This window comes from Pseudopodoces humilis, chromosome 7, assembly GCF_049639895.1.
Source record: "Pseudopodoces humilis isolate 2021_Gansu_Grassland_sample_001 chromosome 7, ASM4963989v1, whole genome shotgun sequence".
In the NCBI taxonomy this organism is placed as follows: Eukaryota; Metazoa; Chordata; class Aves; order Passeriformes; family Paridae; genus Pseudopodoces; species Pseudopodoces humilis.
Genome location: NC_142206.1, coordinates 680,666 through 701,491, shown reverse-complemented (window position 1 = coordinate 701,491; position 20,826 = coordinate 680,666). Strand labels below are relative to the sequence as shown.

At 43.4% G+C, this 20,826-nt stretch overlaps 1 protein-coding gene across 4 annotated transcripts in view; it reads right to left on the bottom strand.

The window, feature by feature from the left end:
* The window catches only part of PARVA (parvin alpha), a 62,867-nt gene that overhangs the window by 22,093 nt on the left and 19,948 nt on the right, over nt 1-20,826 (bottom strand). The window contains exons 1-5 of one of the 4 annotated variants that reach the window (XM_088057608.1): nt 12,010-12,321; nt 9,628-9,945; nt 1,210-1,299; nt 1,040-1,110; nt 333-435 (exon numbers count right to left, since the gene is read on the bottom strand). In XM_088057608.1, the coding sequence (XP_087913734.1) occupies nt 333-435; nt 1,040-1,110; nt 1,210-1,299; nt 9,628-9,697 (334 nt within the window). In that variant the 5' untranslated portion in view covers nt 9,698-9,945; nt 12,010-12,321. Of the gene's footprint in view, nt 1-332; nt 436-1,039; nt 1,111-1,209; nt 1,300-8,893; nt 9,024-9,627; nt 9,946-12,009; nt 12,322-20,826 lie in introns of those variants that run through there. The other 3 variants (XM_088057610.1, XM_014260237.2, XM_005531561.3) reach the window with 3 other exon arrangements.

Here is a 20,826-nt window from a genome sequence, read left to right as displayed (position 1 = left end):
CCTTCAAACTTACTTTCCACTCGTAACAGGGTGAAGTTTGTGCAGCCCATGTGCAGATAATAAATGTAATTGGGGTGAATGCTGTTGCCAGGACAAGAGCCCTGGCTGTGCAGCCCAGGCAGGCTCTGTGCTGCTCCCATCACACTGCACTGGGGCTGCACACACAGCCCAGGGGGCTCGGGACACAGTGCTATTTTTATATATTATATTTTTATATCATACACAATATTTTTACATCCCCTAGTGGCACAAATGTAAGATGATTCCTGGGCAGGAACAAGAACACTTATTGACAAAGCGCCCCAACGCTGCGCACGTGGCTTTTCTCTTACCGAATAATTTCTGCAGTACTTGTCCATCATACAGGTCTTCAGCCAAGTCTTTCACAATAATCCTCTCTCCTACCAACACATCATTAATCCAGTCAATTAATACCTATGTGGGAAACACAAATTTGGCAGTATTATGCACTATTCACTTGCAATTTAAAACACATGTCGTTTCTCTTAGCAGGAAGAATAGCAAAGCTGCAGTGGCTCAAAATGCAGCCTGACAAACCTGCAGGAGCAAACAGGAAAGACTCAGGGAGGCTCATCTGAGGGGGCTGTGCCAATGCACCACAAGGTCTAGACAAACACTAACTGATGCAGTGTTTTCTGGATTGAAATCTTCCCTTGCTTCCAGTAGCATTTTAACATCTTACCGTGAAGCAAAAGGCGCTGAAGTTGATTTTAATGATGCGTCCTGCTCAAGTCCAAACCCCAAGAATCCCAAAGACAAGGGAAAGCCAGTGTGATCCTAGATTGGGGATCTTAGACTCTGGACTCAGGATTTTAACAGAAATTTTGAAGTCTCCCTGTGCCACATCTAGAGAGAGATAGTGGCACAAATGACCTCCCCATTTCACTGGGATGTATGCACCCCGTGGTTCCAACTAACTCACATCCAACTTGTGCTTTGAAGGGCTCAAGTGAAAGAGGCAGGGATGGCATTAAAAAATAGCTCCACTTCCCTGAGAGGGTTTACATGCTTTCATTACCTTCATCAATTCTTGTAATTTTGGATCATTTCTTGAATTTGGATCCACCATTGTTCGGACTTCATTTTCCTCTGGAAGGTTTAAAAGAAAAACATTAGAAACTATCCCAGGCACAACACTTCATTTTACACCAGGCTTTCACGTTGAGATGTAAAATTGCTGTGAATTACCTAGCATAGTGTCCTCAGGGTCTAGTTCGAATGGAATGGGACTGAGAGGTAAGTTAATGGCATTTATCCCTTCTTCCTGTAATTCAGACACTAGGAAATAAAAAAAAAAAGAAAAGCTTGGTCAAATTTCAATTTAATTTTACTTACTATTTCACTCTCACTAAAAGTAGCATTAATTGTCTTAATTTCTTTATAAGAACACGACTCTATTAGATAAGCCACTGGGTGTAATTACAGCAGTAAAGTAAAGCTAACAAAAATGAGAGGCCCAGCCAACAAACCTTTACTTGTATGAGAACATTGTTCGTGGATAATCGTGCTGGAACCAACACAATTACCTCAAATCTCTTCCAGGATATGGCCCATTGTCCTCAGATTTTTAAAAGGCTCACTTGCATGTTAATGGTTGTGACATTTTAACACCAATGAATCCTTTCAGCTGAGGGAGATGGTTATTGCTGTCAGTGTCACCGAGGCTCTGGAGCATCTCCTGGGGCAGAGCTGGTGTGGCCCAGGCAGGGGTTCCCAGGCTGAGGAACCATCCCAGACTGGAGGTGCAGCTGCAGCACACGGCACATTCTGCTGCTGATGCTGCTGGGGCTGCACTGCCCAGCTGGAGCAGCCTGCAGGATGCTGCTGGCCTGTGCTCTTGGCCTTTCAGGGCAGAAATCACAGCAGCAAGACACAGTGCAGGATGCTGAGAGTGTGGAGGCAAGGCTGAGAAAGAACTTGGACAAAGCAATGGGGAAGTAATCCGAGACCCCACAGTTTGGAGATGCCAGCAGCAGCCAGGAGATATGGACAAGGTCTCAAAGTCCCCAAATTCTGTAAAAATCAACGTTCTTGAGAAGAAAGGAGCAGAAGGATCCAGAGAAGTGGTGTAAAGGGAAGCCTGTCACTCTTCTGTCCCCAGCACAGGCCGGAGAAACCCCATCCACTCCTCTGGATGACCCAAACTTTAACAGGATACAGAGACAAAACCCTTCCTTCACTGCCCAAACAGCCTCCCTGGCAGAGGGCAAGAAGCCCCACCAAGCCAGCACACAACCCTGAGCAGGGAGGGATCCAGGGTGGGGATCACACCAGTTTGTGCCTTGCTTTGTGAACAAGACATCAGTGCAAAGCTGATTTACTAAACCAGGAAAGGGGCTTGCTGTCCCATCCATGACCAGTAAGAAATGTGCCCACCCCATTTCCAGGGCACACACCTTGAACAGGGCTGGTTGTTAGCTCATCTGTCCCAGCCAGAGTTTAAACTTCAACAGCTTGATGCAACAATCCTACATACAGCCTAAAGATTCAGGAGGCTGTCCACACCTTCTGACATGTCCTGAAATATCTGATTTATGTGCAGATGCAAGATTCACTATCCAACAATTCAGATTTGCCAGCTGATGCTTTCCTCAGCTTATTCTGAAAATTACAGAGACACTTTGGTTTTTAAGGAAACACAGAAGTCCTCTGAAGTTTCTGTCTTGTCTCTACCCTCATGTCTGCCTCATAAATTAGCTTTACTTGGTGCAATAAGTATAGCTAAATTTGCATGAACACTGTGATCATCAGTCAGCCGGTGTGATAAAACAGGACTTTGAGATTTCCAGGTATTTTCTACTCCCCATGAAATGTTTTGTGGTCTGCCATGTGAAATGTTTCTGTGCACGCTCCAACAATCTGTGTAGCTGTATCCAAGCATCCATGTAAGGCTGGCAGCAATAATGGCTGCTAGATCACTTATTGCTTTTAGTGGTACAAAAAAGAACTGAAAAACCCACTACCCTCAATGCTGAGCCCGTAACTTCACTCCACACACTCACCCTGCTGATGTATCTGCAGCACACAAACACTGAGCAGCTCTGGAGAAACAATGCTGACAATAATAGTTCCCTCAGTTGTTGTATATTCTCCAAAACCCATGGCTGAAAGCAATGCACCAAATGAATCCCTCATGTGACTCCACTGAGTTCTGAGGAGTTACAGCAAGGATGAAGTTGGCCTAGGATGTACAGTCTGGGGAACTGCTTGCACTTAATGGCAATTGTTGAAACTGCCAGCACTCCTTAGAGAAAATCACTGCTGGTTTCATTAACCTCTTTGATATTTTTTGTTTGTTTGTTTTTTGTTGGTGTTTTTGTTGTTGTTGTTGTTCAGAATGGTTATGGGCACAGAAATGTCAGCGGGTAGAAAGCCTCCCTGTGGAGGTCCTTCTGCTCTGAAATGTTCAGCTCATGGAGGGCTTCCACACAGAGCTCCCCAGGCAGAAAACGTGGGATTTTCTCACATCAGTCCCAAGGGGGGCACAGTAAATAGAATCTGTTCAAGCCAGCTGCCCCCCCTGAGCTGTCCTGTCCCAAAGGGCTGGGTGCTGTGCCAGGGTGGGGCACACTGGAGAAAGCAGCCAGCTGGTTTCCAAGGGAGGAACACTGATGAAAGCTTTTGGTTCCCCTCTCCAGGGGCAGCCCGCTGGCAGAGCTTGCTCACAATTCTCCACGGAGACCGAGTGCACCTCTCCAGGTTGAAAGTTATGTAAGGAATTCTTCCCAAGGCCCACTGAACCTGGCCATTCCTGTCCTCTAACGTGCACAACATTCTGCCTTTCATAGCATGACCTCCCTCACATCCTCAGAGAAAGCAAACAAACCCCTGCCACATCCCTGCGCCAAAAGGGACCATGAAATACAAATAATAATAAATATACACGGGGAACCGAAACATTGACGTGTTCTAGAATGCAAGTGTTGCATTTGCTGCACAGCAGGGGCTAAGCTCTGCTTTCTGCACACTGCTGTGAGCACAGACACCTGCCACACCTGCCAGAGCTGTTTGCAGAAGCTCCCCTGATGCCTCCAGACGATCCAGACTGGGATCTGCCATGGCTCACCGGATCCCACCTGGATCCAGCTTTCAGAGAGGACAGCTCTCCCTCAGCCTCTGCATTCTGCAGGGCACAACCCACGCCCCAGGCTGCTATGAGCCCATAACAAAGGTTCCTCTTGCCCCCCTCAAGCAGAAAACATGATGGAGAAACTCTGCACCCAACAGCATCTTTTTCATTTCTTTCCCCCTACTGAAGAGCAAAGCTGTAACTGCAGATCAGTCCCACTGCTAAACAGAGCAGGTAAGTGCATTATAGCAAGCTGTATGTAAACTGAGAGAAAATGTATTATGTAGCCTCACTTTCTAAGAATTTCCATCAAAAAAACACCGTGACAAATCACTGCTATACACTTAGGTGTTTATAGAGCAACCACAAATATGTGATTGAGGTTAAGAGTTTGCATACCACAGTTTCAGTAGAGGAGTCCATTTTTCAGCTGCTTTTCATTAATTTGTTTTAATTAATTTTCATGGAAATCACTTCAGCAATAAGTATTTTAATAAAAAGAAAAAACACAGTATTGGGGCAATTTTTGCAGCAGCTGAAATTAACGTAACATAATCTAATTTCTTGTAACAATTCTGTGAGGAATGGCTTTGGAGCATCAGCAGGAGCTGCAGTCCAAGCCCCAGAGCAGGAAGGGAGGAGGGGATGGGATGCACCTGCAGCAGCTCATCCCCACCACCCAGGCTGCCAGCAGCCAGGGCAGGGCACTGGGAGCTGCTCCTGCCAAGGACAGCAGCCAGGGCTGTGTGCCTGGCCCCTGGACAATTATTAATTGTCAATTATTGATAATTATTGATTAATAATCAATTATTGATAAGACCCCTCGGTGTTCTCACCCTCTGCTGCGACCCAGCCCCAGCCCAGCTCAGCAGCTACACTCATGGTGCTGATACTGGGAAGATCAGGGACTTCATCCCTTAGGACAGGACAGCAAAACCCAGTCCTTAAGGGGTTTTTCCAGTCACCATGCTGAGTGGAACTGGGGGAATGCACTTTTAAAGCACGACCCTGAAAAGCAACAGCTACATCTGGGCCAGACAAATCTCTGTGGATCGGCAATGCTGGAGTCCCTGTTTTAACTCTGGATGAGGAATGGACATTTCTGCTCAGACTTCTGATTCAGCTCCACGTGCCAGATTTCTTGTGATGTAATCAAGTGCAGCCCCACTGCTATCAGCTGTCAGCAGCCTTCCTCCCATCATGCCAGCACCAACTCTGGCCCCAGGGAGCCTGTATCCACAGCAGCTCCAGCAGCTGTTTGAAGCTGGATGGAATTGCTGCTGCTTTAGATGCTCCAGGATTGCGAGGTCATAAACCTGTGCTATCAAAGGCAGGTGTGTGCTGCACAGAGCCTGCCCTGTGATGTGTGCATCCACTGCAGCTGCACATCTGAGAGCGGAGCGCTGCCCGCACGCTCCAAATTGCCTTAATTCCTCCTCTACATGCAGCCTGTTGCTCCACGCTGGATTTATTAGACAGTTTCATTTGGCTTTTTTACTCATTTATTTTGTGTGTTGAAGGCTTTTTGCTGCCCTATTTAGTATTCAGGGCTTAGAGTTATTCTGATTTGAATGAAGCACAGCTCATTATTTAACTGAGCTCAGCAACGCCACATCACCCAGCGCACTCTCTGTGGTTTAGATGTGTTTTATATCCATCTGAGGAACCACAAAACAAATACAGCAAGATGCAGATAAAACAGCCTCTCCTCTGAGTGCTGCAGCCATGTCTTCCCCATCTAACTGCTTCTGTACCTATAAAATTAAAACTACTGAGTAAGGAATGGATGAGCTCTGAAAGTGTGTGATTGATTAGAACCAAAGCATCATTTTGGAGCAGCACAGTGCCACACAGCTGCTAACCTCAATCCTTCATACCCAGGAGGTTTAGATGGATGGAGATACACCTACAGACATACACACATACAAAACATTTCTGCTGGTCTTTAATTGCCTTTCTTTCTCTAGCATAAGGGTTTTCCATTCAAGCTCTTCATCATTTTGAAGGTTTCACATGTATTGGGTTGGGTTTGGTTTTATTTTTTTTTTTCTTTTTTTTTTTTTAATTTATTGGGGATTTTTATTTGTTTTGTTTTGTTTTGGTGTTTTTTGTTTTGTTTGTTTTTTTGTTTTGTTTTGGGGTTGGTGGGGTTTTTTTTGTTTTTTGTTTTTTTGTGGAAGCTGGGATTTGCTGACATTCATACGACTCCAAGAGTTTAAGCTTTCTATAAGAAAGTCCAAATCTACCTGATATTTTAAACTGCTACAGTTTTACATGTCATGTCTCTACCTTAAGCTATTTTTTCCTGGAACAAGCACCATTTGGAAGGCTAGTGCAGACATCATATTGCCAGAATAACCCTAGGGATTTGTCTGTATGCCCACACTCAAACATGCATGCCTACGCTATGTACATTGAGATATGCAGCCAGAAATTACAGCCAGATTAGAAAAATGCTGATTTTCAGCACAAAATGTCTTCACTGCTCCTGTATAAGACATACACTCAATTATAGCTGAGCCAAATGTAGATGAATGGGGTTTTGCTTTCACATTCCCTTGACTGGGTGCAAATTTCTGGTGAATGCCCATGACCTCGATGGTTTGCTTTTGTAACCACTGGTGCACAAGAGCAGCTTGGTTCTTCTCCTGCCTTGATGGTCCATAATGCAGATTTGAGTGTGAGTGCATCCACCCAGATAAATCTCTGTGGATTTGTGCTGATTTGGACCAGCCCACTGGCTCAGCCTGGCTCCTGCTCCCTCTCACACACCCCAGTTCTAGAAACTGATGTCATCCCACTGGGTAATTCTGGATTTGTACTGGTGAGTGAGAAAACGGACCCAAATTACTTGAGACAGCTGGAGAATGAGAGAAAAAAGAGAGCAAAAACATTTTCCAAAAGTCATAGTTCAGGTTTTTATAGAATTATACTATTTAGTCAAGCAAGCTTACATAATTGCTTTCTGGGCCACCTATCCAAAAAGTTAATTTCTAATACCTGTGCATGTGCATCTTGTAAGTCCACAAAGGGAAAAGAAAATATAAATCTAAAATAGCACTGCCTAATTTTCTGGAACACATAATTCATTAAACATGGATTCTGGCAGCTCAACTTTAACTCAGAAACAAAAGAAATCCACACAAAAGACAATAAATCTGCATTACACATGGTACTAAAATGATCCAATGGATTTATAGATGTTTACAAGTTTGCAGAGTGTGACACAGCGTCCACCAGAAATTTGATATTCACAGCACAAAACATCATAAACATATGTCTGCAACTACAAAAGGGCCTTTTTATGTGGGGATCATTGTTAAAATTGTCTTCAGAACATAAACCTTAAGTTGTAAATGCTACTCCCCATTTATTCTCCGAGACATAACAAATGAGGGAAGAAAAGCAGAGATATGTTTGTAATTGAAAATGTTTCTCAGGAAATGATCTGTACAGGAACATCATTCTCATTCCATTAACTGCTGACTCCAAGCCAACCATTTGTAAAAGTAAATAAATATGCAAACTGGCTGACAACAATGTGCCTGCCTTTAATGTTTCTGCATTAGTACTCGGCCTCCAAAAAAAGAATCTATTTTCTTTTCTCATTTCTCCATTAAACCAAACATGGCATGCACACAAAAGGAGCAGGAGTAATGCTGTTCACAAAAAAAGATGGGAGAAATGCTATGATTTGATTTTCATGTATGCAAAACAAATTAAATGCCTTTTGCCTTGAACTTTCTTTAAAGTCCAAAGCCGCTCCCAAGTCCCTCAGTGACTTGTTTGCTGTTCCTTTCTTTTTTTCTTTTTTTTTTTTTTTTCAATTGGCAGGGAAAAAAACCCCTCCACAGACAGACAGACAGACAGACAGACAGATGTCTGGTCTGGGTAGGTAAAAACCAACAAATCAGGAAGCAAACTCAGTTCTTTTTTAAAAGAGTACATGTGATTCTCTTTTGCCAGCTTCATTAAGCCTTCCAGGCTTTCACATTTCATTTGGGATGAAGGTTCCTTCTCAGAATTTCCCTCCAGTTTCTGAGAGGTAATAAGCAGTGAAGTTCCAAGCTAACACAGATGCCAGTCATTCCATTCATTCCTTCTCCACATCCTCTCAACACATCTTTTAAAATGCATAAGCAGTGTCTGCAGATGGTTTGAAAAGCCTGTCACCCTACAGGAGTGTTTAAAACCCTGCTGAAAAATCCCAAAAGGCAATTTTGGGAACAAACACAGACAAGAGGTCAAGCAATGCTGCTTCTTATTCCCAGTGAAGAACAAGCCATGCATATGAGAAATGCTGTGGCCATTCCAAGTTCTTATCAAAATGTGCTGTGTGGAATCTGATCCCAAAACAAACTCCAGAGAGCCCCAGACACCTTGGTAGGGTGTTTGTGCACCAGAAACAGGTGGTTAGCTGCTCTGCACAGGGTATCCCTACGTGCAAAATCCTTTATGGAAACAAATCCTGTGACAGCAAAGCACCTCATGGGAACAAATCCTCTGACAACTGAGATTTCCAGAGTGCTGAGGTACGAACTGAGAGGGCTCTGAACAGATTTACTGAGGGATCTCAGAACTACAGAGCACTTGGGGCCATAAAGAGAAGAGGGGAAAGCATTTGTATCCTCCTCCTCACCCACAATTGGGTATTTCTCAAGTCACAACAAACTGCAATCCCCAGAGGAGAGGCAGACAGACCTCTTGAGTGGAGGGAATTGCTCTTCTCACATGCTCACCAGCTTGCTGCAAGCATTTTTTTCCAAACATTGTGGAGAAGCAGGTTTTATAGGGCTGACTTGCCTCATTTTGTGAATCACCAAGCAGCTAAGAGCAGCTATTCCAACATCAACAAGAGGCGCTCATGCGGAGAAGACAAAACCAAGGATCTCTTCCAAGAAGTCTTTCCCAGCTCCACAAGTTCTAGCTATTCCTAAGAGAAAACCCAAAAATAGTTCTCAGGAATGTGAGGGCACACTAGTAGCAAGCTGAGGGTTTCCTGAATTTCTTGCTCTTTCCTTCCTGTATATATACGCCTTGTTTTTGAAGGGGAAAAAGTTAAGAGAGTTAAGAGAGACCCACTGCATGTCAGTAATCCAAATGAGTAATCCAGTTTTTTCTTGAAAGAAACAGAAAAATGACTACTTTTACTGGAAAGTTAAAGCTCCTTCTCAGAGACTACAAACTGGTTTATGTGTCACACATGGCTCCCATTTTCAAACTGCAGTTCCTAGAGCTACTTGTGTCTGGAGACAAGCACCTCATCACCTTCAGGGAAAGATTCTGTGACAAAGGATTAAAAGATCTGTAATAAGTGGCCAAGCATTTCTACATCACAGAAGGGAAAAAAACCCCAAAAAACCCTGAACCACGTTAGTATCTTATGAGAGCTTCTCATGCTTCAAGATCTTTCTCTACCATCAAAATGGACCAGGATGAAGGTTGGGGTTGACAGCAAGGCTGGAGAAATAGAGATGGGATAAGGGTCACTTGAAGAAATGAAAATAATAATGAATACAAGTATGTAGATATATTACCTATTTGCACAGCTGGTAGTTTCAGTCCATTCTTTGCCACCTTCTGTGTCAATGCTGAGTGTCCAACCATGGTTCTTGACTTGCAACATTAAATTCTGGTCTTCCCCTTGACTTTAAATATTTCCACCTTCTTGCTATGTTTAATATTTTTGCCTAACATGAAGATGACGTCTTAAAGTCTCTGCAATATATCCTAGGGAACTGAAGTTTGTAGTCAAGGACAGAACTGAGATCTAATGTGGGAATTGGGATTTAAAGATTTCAACATGGCAAAACCAGGCTGTGGATTTGGCTGGATCAACAGAACCCAGCTACCTTCTGAAAGAAAAAAGGGTGGATTTGGTAAAGGGCAGCAAAATGAAACCTTCAAATGGAAGAAATATATCTTCTAGCATCCTGAAGACTAAACTGGGTTCTATAGGCCAACGTGGAGGTTAATGTGCATTTAACAGCAGAAATTGTAGCATTTGACTGAAAAAAGGGAAAAAGGGAAAAAGGGAAAAAGGGAAAAAGGGAAAAAGGGAAAAAGGGAAAAAGGGAAAAAGGGAAAAAGGGAAAAAGAGAAAAAGGGAAAAAGAGAAAAAGGGAAAAAGGGAAAAAGGGAAAAAGGGAAAAAGGGAAAAAGGGAAAAAGGGAAAAAGGGAAAAAGGGAAAAAGGGAAAAGCATTTCCTGAGAAAAGGGAAACTTCCTTCCCCATCCTCACCTCAGGTGAGGATGTGGTGTGAGGTGTGAGGAAGCCCCTCTGCTTTTCCCAGCCATACAGCACTAAGGGTAGCCCAGGGATGACCAGGGATGTGTCAGGGCTGTCTCTGGAAATCCCTGGCTGGAGGGAGGACTTTGGTCAGCTGGCATAAATCACAGTGTGGTGTGATCAGTAAATAATGTGGCTGTGCTATCCTCCTAAAACGCATTTACACAGAAGTGTAAGATGATGATGCAAGACAGGACTTTGGTAGCAAAAAATAGAGATTGTGTTTGGCTTAGGAAAGCAGGATTTGTTCTCAAATTGCACAGGAAATACAGCAACACTTTCCAGCCTAGGCTTTCAAATCCCTTAATCAGAATTAATTCATTTAACAGAAGAAAACAGCAGTATCCTCATTCTGCAGCACAGGAAAAAAACCACAATTCTAGTTTAAGGACCACATCTACATGTTTCCTTTCTGGAGACAAATTGCACTTGTAAAATGGAAGCCTGGCACTCAAAATCCAGCCTTAAAAGCTTGTCTCTAAGGTTACATAGCCTGACAGAGCAGACAGGAATACCTGTACCTCTTGCTTTCCAAACCCATAGCATGGCAAAGAAAACACCCTTTTTTTCCATATAAACCAGTAGAAATGATTTTCATCCAGCCCCGTGGCTCTCCCTTCACAGGCCCTGCCTGGTACCCTGCCTGCATTCCTAATTCTGCTTCTTTCCTTACAAAATCAAGCAGCTGCTCCAACTTCCAAACTCCCTGTCCCAACCAAAGCACTGACTGAGCCATCCATCTGACCCTGGTGTTCCTGTGAGAACAGCAAGGGTGAAGTCCCAAAGTGCACATGCACTGTCCCCTCTGAGACATCTCCAACAAGCTGGAATTTCAGAGCAGCCCTGTGTGAACTCCTCCCTGCTGAGTGCATCTCCTGGGAGGCTGCCACTGCCACTGTACCAATTTCATCATTTTTTCACCCTACCAATTTCATCATTTTTTCACCGTACCAATTTCAACAAGCACACCCACCGTTCCCGTGGCTGCAGTATTTCCTGCTTTGCAGGTGGATAAAGAACCTCAGATGGGTTTTACTTCATGGCACTAACACATCTGGAGTTTCCCAGGAATAATCTGCAGCCTTCAGCTTTCATGTCTGAAGGGAGTTTGTGTTACTGCTCCCCTCAGAAAGTGCACAGTACCATGAAGTTTTCATTTTGAATGAATGAATATTAATATTAAAACTCACTGACTGCATTAACACATAGCCCATCTGAGAATTGCTAGCCCAAGCCTGCTTTTGACTACAAATGACAACTCTCCCTGAGTGGAAATCAGCTGATAAAAATCACTATTTTCACATTGGAGCCAGTGTTACCCAAAGACTGCATTTGTACCAAACTGAAGCTAACAGGAACACATAATCTTACGAAACATCACTAGGATAAAACAGCTAGTTCTAGTTCATACTGCAGAAATACTTCCATGGAATAACATTAAATATTAACAGACTGCTCTATTTTCTTCTTCTTTTACCCAGGAAAAACACAGTCTGACAGGAGTAAGAAGAAAATAAACCCTCATTCTTATCTTCAGCACGCCAAAAATAACCACCACTATAAAAACAGAGGGTCAGAAAGCAATAACCAGAAAAACAAAACAACCAGATGAGTTGGTCTGGGCTCCTACCTTTAGGGCAAAATGCTCCACAGCCCATCGTAGGGTCGCTGGGCCACCCTCATAGTGCATCCCAGGGGGAACTGCAGTCCTGGAGGAGTTTGAAGCCCCTGGCACTCTTCAGAGGAGCTGTTTTAGCTTTCCAGCCTGTTTTCCACCAGAATGGTCCAAGCACATCACAACTCCCGGCTCAGAGCATCGCTTCAGAACAAGCGACTGACTGCCTATATAATTTAATATGATGCCACATGAGACTCATAGACCAGCTGCAAAAGAAACTAAATCTGCTTTTTGCAGCTTGCTGAGTTGTGTTCTGAAGGCTGGGATGCACTTTTGGTTGTGTGCTTTTGTTATCAGTCATACAACTAAACAAAGTGCTCAAAGGGCAAGTGCAGAACACACGTTTTTAAAAACTCCAGTCTGTTTCTGTTCTGGGCACCTTTTCCCCTTGTAACTGAATAAAGTCACAGGAAAAGTCTGTGCATGGACACTGCAACATTGGGTAGGCAATGGGAAATCTCTTTCTCTTTTTCCTTTTTTTTAATTTTTTTTTTATTTTATTTTTATTTTTTGTTATTGTGAAGCAAAGTCTGATCAATGGGAGTTACTCAAATCCTGTCGTCTGACTTTGAGACTCACATCTGATATTACCAAATATTACCAAATTCAGATCCTGATCACAGTATTCTTTTCTCTACAAATACTTCCCCACTGAAATAATTAGCAACACTCCCATGGAAATGGATTAAGCCCTGAAACAGGCAAAAGCATATAAAAAGCTAAAAAGCAGAGGAAAGGAGAGGTATGAGCCATCAAAAGAATAATAAACTACTGGTAAGAAATAAACTGGTTTTATGGTCTATGGGTTCTTCCAAAGGGGGAAAGTAATGAAAATATAATCTAAAGCAACTACTTACTTGGGCTAAAAATCAAATTCCTGTGAAGTTTTTCTACAGACTAGAACTTTTCAGAAGCTATAAAATGTCTAAGTGTTTGCTTCAGCTTGGAGCAAGAGGGGGGAAGTGACACATCCCTGGCTCATTTCTAAGTCATGGAAAGTAGTTACCTTTCTAATTTCCAGTGGAACTCTGCTTAAAATACCAGTGCCAAAAGACAAGTATGGAGCATGGAGTGGTGTTTGCAGTTTGGGGTTATCCAGCTGTGCTACACAACATCCTCCCCCAGGTTTTGTGTCAGATGTGACTCCTTGCAGAGGAGCCTCAGAGCTCTCATCAGTTCTGGCAGCTCTTTGCCAGCTCCAAGGAGTCTCTGATCATCACATCCCTCTGCAGCTTCTGGGTCACTCCTCAAAGCCTTTCCCTGCCAGCATTTCCATTTCGTGCTGCCATGGGCTCCCCACTCCCACTCCTGGAGTGCCACTGCCTTCTGGCACTGGGAACCTGCACTGCTGAATAACAGCATTCAATTACAAACAATACTCAGCTGGCAGCTCTCTACCAAGCTTCCCTGCTCTTCATTTCTGAATAGAATCCTAAGTGTCCCAGACACTTCATTATGGCAATCCTGCTTGGGACACAGGCACAGCTAAAGGAAAACAGTGCTTCACTTCAAATGTCAAGAAGAATGCTGAAAATTATTATATATTAAGATAATTCATGAAGTCTGAAGTCACAGCCACCTTGCATCATCAACCCAACCTATGTTATAAGTGATTATTTATATCTGTTTATAAAGTGATGTTTTTTTGCACACACAGAAGTTCTTTTACAAAAAACAGTAAATGAAATCTGTTTCTTTTACGCTGAGTTTTTATACCTGCAGAAGCAGACAGAAGATCATGCCCAGGTAACAGGTGAGGTTACAGCAGAGTAAGAAAGCTGCAAATTAGCTAAAGCAGAGCTCTTTTCTCAGAGGGTAACGTGGCAAGAAGTTGACAATTTTGGCAGGTCTGAAGTGCACAGCCTGGGGAGCCAGTATTAGAATTTCTGCTCCTTCTCTCTGTAATCCATTGTCACTTGCCACCGACATAAACTCAAGCAGGGCTTGATTTCTAATTCCTGTCATATAACAACAACAAGATCAGCTTTCAAAAAGCCTGTGCACTTCTCCCTTCCCTCAGCAGAGATGAGTGCAGGGAGGAAAGCAGCACACTGTAAGATGCTTTTGGCCTAGAGCTTCCCAAACTCTTCCTAAGGGCTCACTTTCAACCCCACAATTTTCAGCTTTGTAAAAACAGAAATATAGCCAGGGAGGACTAAAGTCTTATTCAAGCCATTTTGGCCATCAATACAGGAAACAATTCAAAGGCAACATGACACTGATAGCTTAATTTGTGAAAATGGATAAATACTGGATCTGCCACATAGCACATTAACCCATGTAACAAATAAATACAGAAATAGCACTGCAATACTTGGTTAAAAGGTTTTGGTTCACAGAAGAGGAAATTCAATTAAAGCATGTAATGTCAATTACTGTCATTTGTAATTTTATTTTGCTTCTCTAGAAACAATACAGATGCAGGATTCTAAAGTTACCTGCATGTTTGATGCAAATGGGATAAAATTATCTAGGTTCTGAGAAAATCCAGATAGTAGTAGGGAAAAAACCCACAGTTTCACCTAACCTCACTCGTGGATCTTCTGCAGAGTGCTGGTCACATGAGAACTGACAAGCCTTCAATTTAAACACACAAGCCAACAACCCAGACCTGAAACAGGACTTTCATGTTTCAAAAGTGATGTTAAGGCATCAGAAAGGCTGGGAGGAGAGCAACTGCTTAATTCCCAGCTCCTGCAGATGGGCACAGCCTTACTAAAGCCAACAGAAGAGCACTGACTGACATCAGCAGAGAACTGACCTTACTGCTTATACTGATTGATTCCAGTTGGAAAATGACTGGGTCAGCTTCTCAATGTTTCTGTCTCCTTCTCTCTGCTCTGTGTAGAAGTGACAGAGACCAAAAGCCACGTGGAAGACTCCAAGCACCAGCACAGTAACAAACATTGCCAGGTCTCATCAGTCCCTCTGCAGCATCAGCACCCAGTTCTGCTTTCCCACAAACAGCTTTGCCCAGCACAGCCTGGGGCTGCACAGAAACATCCTGCCCCCAGCACACCCTCCTGAAGGCAGGAGATAACACAAAGAATGAGTTCATAAAATTACTGTTGGTTAGAATAATGCCAGGCATCTTTCTGCCTTGCCAACTACGACCTGAGCTACATCAGAACCAGCAGAAAATCTGCTGTAAAGACCTCCAGGCCATTTTCCCTTAAGCATCACCACTTCTAAACACGGAAGCATCCTGCCTTTGAACAGCCATACTTTCCTCAATGGTGTGATGCTACAGTGAAACCATGATTAGAATCATAGGAAAGAGCTAACAAAAGAAAGACTAAATCAATCAGATGCTTTCTTATGCCTCTAAATGATACACATAAATCGTGTCCACCAGGTTCCCTCGGGCTATTTCAGGAGCAAGCAGAACACAAAATGATGCAGATTCATTACAAAAAGTCTAAATCTAATCTACCTGAATTGAAAATGCCAGGAATCATGTAAATGGAAGAAAAGATGACAGACCTTGCATGTTATACATAAGCAGAAACAAGAGCCACATAAACTGGGGTAACACAAAGTGCTGGTTCACTGAGAAATCACAGGGCAGATCATCCCTGGCAGTGCCAACATCCACTGGTGCAGCTGCAGGGAGGAAAGAGGCGACTCCAAACTGCCCTTGTGCCTCCAGAGGATGGCATGAGCCTGGCACCTGGGACTTCAGGGCTGGCACTGAGGGTACAGGTGACATTTACCTCCCCTCCCCACCAAAATCCCCAACGGGAGGAATTCCAGCACGGGCTGTGTGATGCACAGGGAGAGGGGGGACACCAGAGTTGTGTTTTCAGATGTGCAAATTATTTAATGGTATCCTTCCCAAATAACACACCTGAATGCGGACAGAAGTCACCTAAAAGGGGAAATTCCAACTAGATCGAGGTGGCAAATGGAAAAAAAATTAGACTGTTGAAAAATGAAATACTACTGAGGTGGCACAGTTCACCTATAACTGACACATGGCAAAAAATGCATTGACAAGAACCCGAGGAATTCCAGCTCTCCCAGAATGTTACCATCCCAAATTATCCCAAATTATTATTTGCAACGCACCTTGCAAGGTCCAAGTGTTGCTGAACACAGGCAGGCCATTGCCTTTTTCCCTAAACACACAGGGGAAGGAGGCTGATGTTATAACTATAAATACACACACTTTTTTATGCCTCGTATCATAAACAAAATCTTTTCTACAACCATACATACACACAAAATTGGATCATTTGGAACACTCTAACATAGTGGTCTCTCCTGTAGGATCTGGATCACACAGCCTCTCTCTCCTAACAGGCCAGCCTGGTTCCCTGCCATTAAATCAAGACACATTCAGGTCTAAACCTTCACCTGGAGCCAGACTTTTTGACTTGCTCTGTGCTGACATTTTAAAGTGCATGCAGGAATAACTCTCCTCTCATTTTCTAAGCCGTGCTGGCTCAAAATCTAAACACCAGCAACACTACTGAAAATACAAAAACAACCTCAAAGTCACCAGAATCTCAGCAGCCTAAATCCAGTGTGCAGATCAGACCTAGATCATAACTCCTGCAGATTTCTCTTGTGGCACAAAAATATTACTCAGCAACAGGCAACACAACTGATTACCAAACAGTTTGCTCAGTGTTATGTCATTATTTCTCAAGTGGAAAAAGAACAGTGTTCTGACTTTCAGGGATGCACTAAACTGGCTCCAAGTTCTGCTAGAGCAAGAGGAAAAACCCCTTGATTTATGGACCTGCACATTAACAAGTGCCTCTTTCTCGTTACTCTGTCTCTGCCTTCCATTTAGCGTTCATGTTACTGGGGTTGGATTTCCTCTGGGCCTGGGCCCTATTCAGTGGCTGCATTTCTACCCCAATTCCATGGGAGATCCCATTCCCAGAGCCCTGCCAAGCTGGCAGTACAGCTCCTGAGAGACTGCTCTGCCTGACGTGCACCGAGCCAGTTATTGACACACCACTGTTCCCATCCAGCTCTGCACCTAAGCACTGAACTGCACAGCACTTCCATATGTTGGATCTGTTACACTGCTCTGGAAACTTATATTACTCTGGGTAAATAAAAAGCTAAGAGCAGCAGGAAAAATATCATAAAAATGCAGCCGAATTTGTTTCATCCTGCCTCCATCAGCAAATTTGGTCTATGACCTCTGCCTATGAGTCATGCAAGTACTTTAAAACTTGCAGTGATTTATATTTCCAGGATAGGAAGTTCAAGGCTTATATTTCTGTTCCCCTACCATACATTATTTTTCTTTATACACAATTTCTTGGTAATTATCTGTCTAAAACATGTAGGCATCTTTTTTTCCTACTTTGTGGTGCACATTAACCAAAACCATTCATCTCAACAACCAGCCTCTGGGTTCTTGGCAGAGTAGAACTGAATGTGTAGGTTATTCCTGGAACCCTGCTAGGCTGATGCTCTCATCGTAGTTTTAGTCATGGAAACAAGCTTCTACCAAGACAGGCATTGTTTGTTAGAAAGGAAATTCCCAGCATATCTGTCAGAAATGAGGAGTAATAGGGTACACCACTGAAAAATGTTATATTTGCATAGGGCTGTTCATTAGAAGGCTTCAGTCTGCTCTGCAAATCGAGTGATGCATTTTGGAGTTTGGGCTCGTGTCCTGCTGAGAAACCACTCTGTACTCTCAGCTCTGCTCCGTGAGACTGACCTTCACACGAGGGCAGCAAGTGCTCCTCGAGCTCAGAAGGGAACCAGCAAAAGAGCCAACCTTTCCTTTTCTCTAAGCACTATTAGTGGGGCTTTTGGATCCACAAAGCTGTGTTTTCCCTGGTCTGCCTGGCCTTCACCTCCACACCTGCAAGGTTGGGAGGAGGGTCTCATTTGGTTCCCATGAGAAGCACAGGGCAGCTCCAGCCATGGATGTGTGACTGCAGCATGGAGGGACCGACTCTGAATTGCTGTGTTGGGGAGCTGCTTAAGCACTCTTTGCTTCATTCCTGTAAAATTTAACAAAGAGCCCCTTCATGGGATAATGGTGTAAAAAAATCTGTCTCCACAGATAAATTCTTTGCAGTTCTGTGTCTTCAGCACTTTGCCTCTGTAGGATATTTAATAACAGCAAAAGCAAAATTTCTCACTCATCAGAGTCTGGGGAGTTTGTGTGACACTGGTGTTTATCCTCTTCGCTCTCTTGGACTGAGGTCCTGCCCAGACAAGGAAAACTTTTTCATCTCATCTCTGTAGAGTACTACCAGAGATCAATAATTCTGCTTTATCTAATGGAAAATCTCTGGGGTCTTGTGAATCATGTGCTGGCAGCTTTATTTAGATGGAAATCTGTGTTCATCCCTGGGAAGCCTTGCTTTAAAACAATCTTCTGTAACATTCAGACTTCAGTTGATCTTTCAAATAATTTCTAGTCTGAATGAGTTAAAACACAGGTGAAGTTTCCCTGCTGAATGATCAGCTCAAGCACAAAACCTGACCTGACAGATCTGGATCAGTTTTAGAAGCCGGCTGCAAAATGTTACATCAGTGAGCAAGTTAATCCTAACCCAGGACCTGAAAGCTTCTGTTTTTCTTCAAATGTTTCCATTTTCATTAGTCCTACAGGGCATGTCAGGCGAATCCTGCCCTTTGTTACTTGTGCAGCCCGACTGCAATTAAGCTAACAAGTCTGCTGCAGCCCAGGATGGTGTCCAAACCCTTTTCATAGCTGTGGTTGCTCAGGAAGAAGAAAGCAAACCCTTAATTTGTCACTGAGGTAAGCATTTATCAACTGTGGGCACAAGGGAAGGTCAACACATCTCTGCTGTTTCAGAGCTACAATGGCACTTTAAGCCTCCTGGTACCACTTTGATACAGACAATGGCCATTACCACTATTCCATAAATATGAGAACAGACACAGAGGGAAAAAAAAAAACCAGAGAGAGTTTGGATGCAGCCTCAGAACAGGACAGGATCAGTGCTGAGGGGCTCAGCCCACCTCCACAGAGGTACACCAGGCACAGAGCCACAGCTGCTATGTCCCAGCGATTTTGTTTTCCAGATCCCGCAGGGAGCAGAACCAGACAGGTAAATGATGAAAAACAGTGCCCCATGTTGCCAATCTAATTTGTCATATTTTGAATGCAGGTATTAAAAATATGAAAATTATTACTGACTCTTTCCCGTCCTGCTTAGTGGGACCTTAGACTGACTGTTTGAACTTTGCCTTAGAAATCTGTTTCCAGGGCTGATTTTACATCACATCCTAGACTGAGTGCTTCTCACCATCATCTCCAGCCCTCTCTGCCCCCGTGAAACCTTTCTTCCTGTCAATCTCTGAAAAGTCTTTAAACAATATTAGGAAGAGAATCTGGCTTCTAGAAACCAGTGCAGGCAGAACCAAATTGAAAAGCACCTCACAGGCAAAAGAAAGTATTTCCAGGCTCAGTCAAGGCTCAGCGCGAGAAGGGGAAGACGCTGCCTCGAGCAGCCAGAGCAATCCTTGTGCAAGAGCTCTGAGCAGGCAAGAAGAGCAAAGAGGAGATGCTCAGTGCCCCCTGGCACAGCAAACCCGTGGGTTTACAGGATTGCAGCTCTCTGCCAGGCCAGAGCTGTGCCCCACCACTGCAGCACCTGCACACCAGCGCGGCAGCAGCGGCTCCAAAGGGAACCACTCGCCATAAGTAAATGCACTTTGACAGCAGCTCCTAATAAGAGGAAGGAAATGAGGGAGAGAAAGAAAAGTGATAGGAGACAAAAGGACTTTATAAAACGGGGCTTTATTGCTTTCATTTGCAGCGTTTTCCCTTTGTTCTGTTGAGCCTTCCAATTCCAGATACTGCACAAAAGAGATACCTGTCGAAAAAAGTTTATTTCAATCTGAAACTAACTCGTAAGATGCTTCACTAATTCAACAGCCCATTATCAGGAGTAACAATGAGCTACCTCTAATTAATTTGGTGCAGCCTTTGCTTCTGATACCAATCAAATCAATATTAATGGGGAATTTGAGCTCTCTCATTACAGCACAAAATGGGTACCAATCTTCTCATGAAGATTTTTGGACCATAAACTGTGTTTGAGGTCAGTGTAGTTGGCTTCTTCCCACACCCATTTTTTCAACCAGGATGGAAAAAAATATATAATGATGTGCTATTTAGTACCTGGATAAAAATCTACATTCAGGCTGCCTACACCGAAAGACTGAAACCAGTTCAATATGAAGAAATCTCAGCCTAAAAAAATCAAGATTTTAGTAGCTCACAGAACTCAAATTAAACACTTAAATAGGTAACACTAGATATTTCTCATGCTGCCTCACATTTCTCTATTTATTTTTATCTGCAGGATCAGGCGTGTTAGAGAGGGAGGCCTGGTAAGAATTGCCTCAGCCATCATTCTTGGTTACTTACATCTGTGGTCAATTTTCCACACTTTCTTCCATAAAAGGTAAAGGAGGCACTGTACTTGCAACAGGATAATCTAAACAATATGAACAATGTTACTGTTGAAGACCATCTGGCTCATCAAGCACAGCTCCAGACTTTTTAACTCCTTGAATAAAGTGTGGAACCCCGCAGCGTATTTTATTTTTTTTTTTTTTTCTTTTTTTAATCCAAAATTCATTTTTGAAATGGCAAAAAGTAGAGGTCCTGGAGACACGAGGGATTCAGAAGGGGAGAAAATTCAGTTTCTGGTTTTATCCTTTTTGTACCTTACGTGTGTTGCAATCCAGGCTCAAGAAGAACACGCAGACATCAGATTTTTCTCTAAAGAAAAGCGTAACCAGCACATGTTTGGA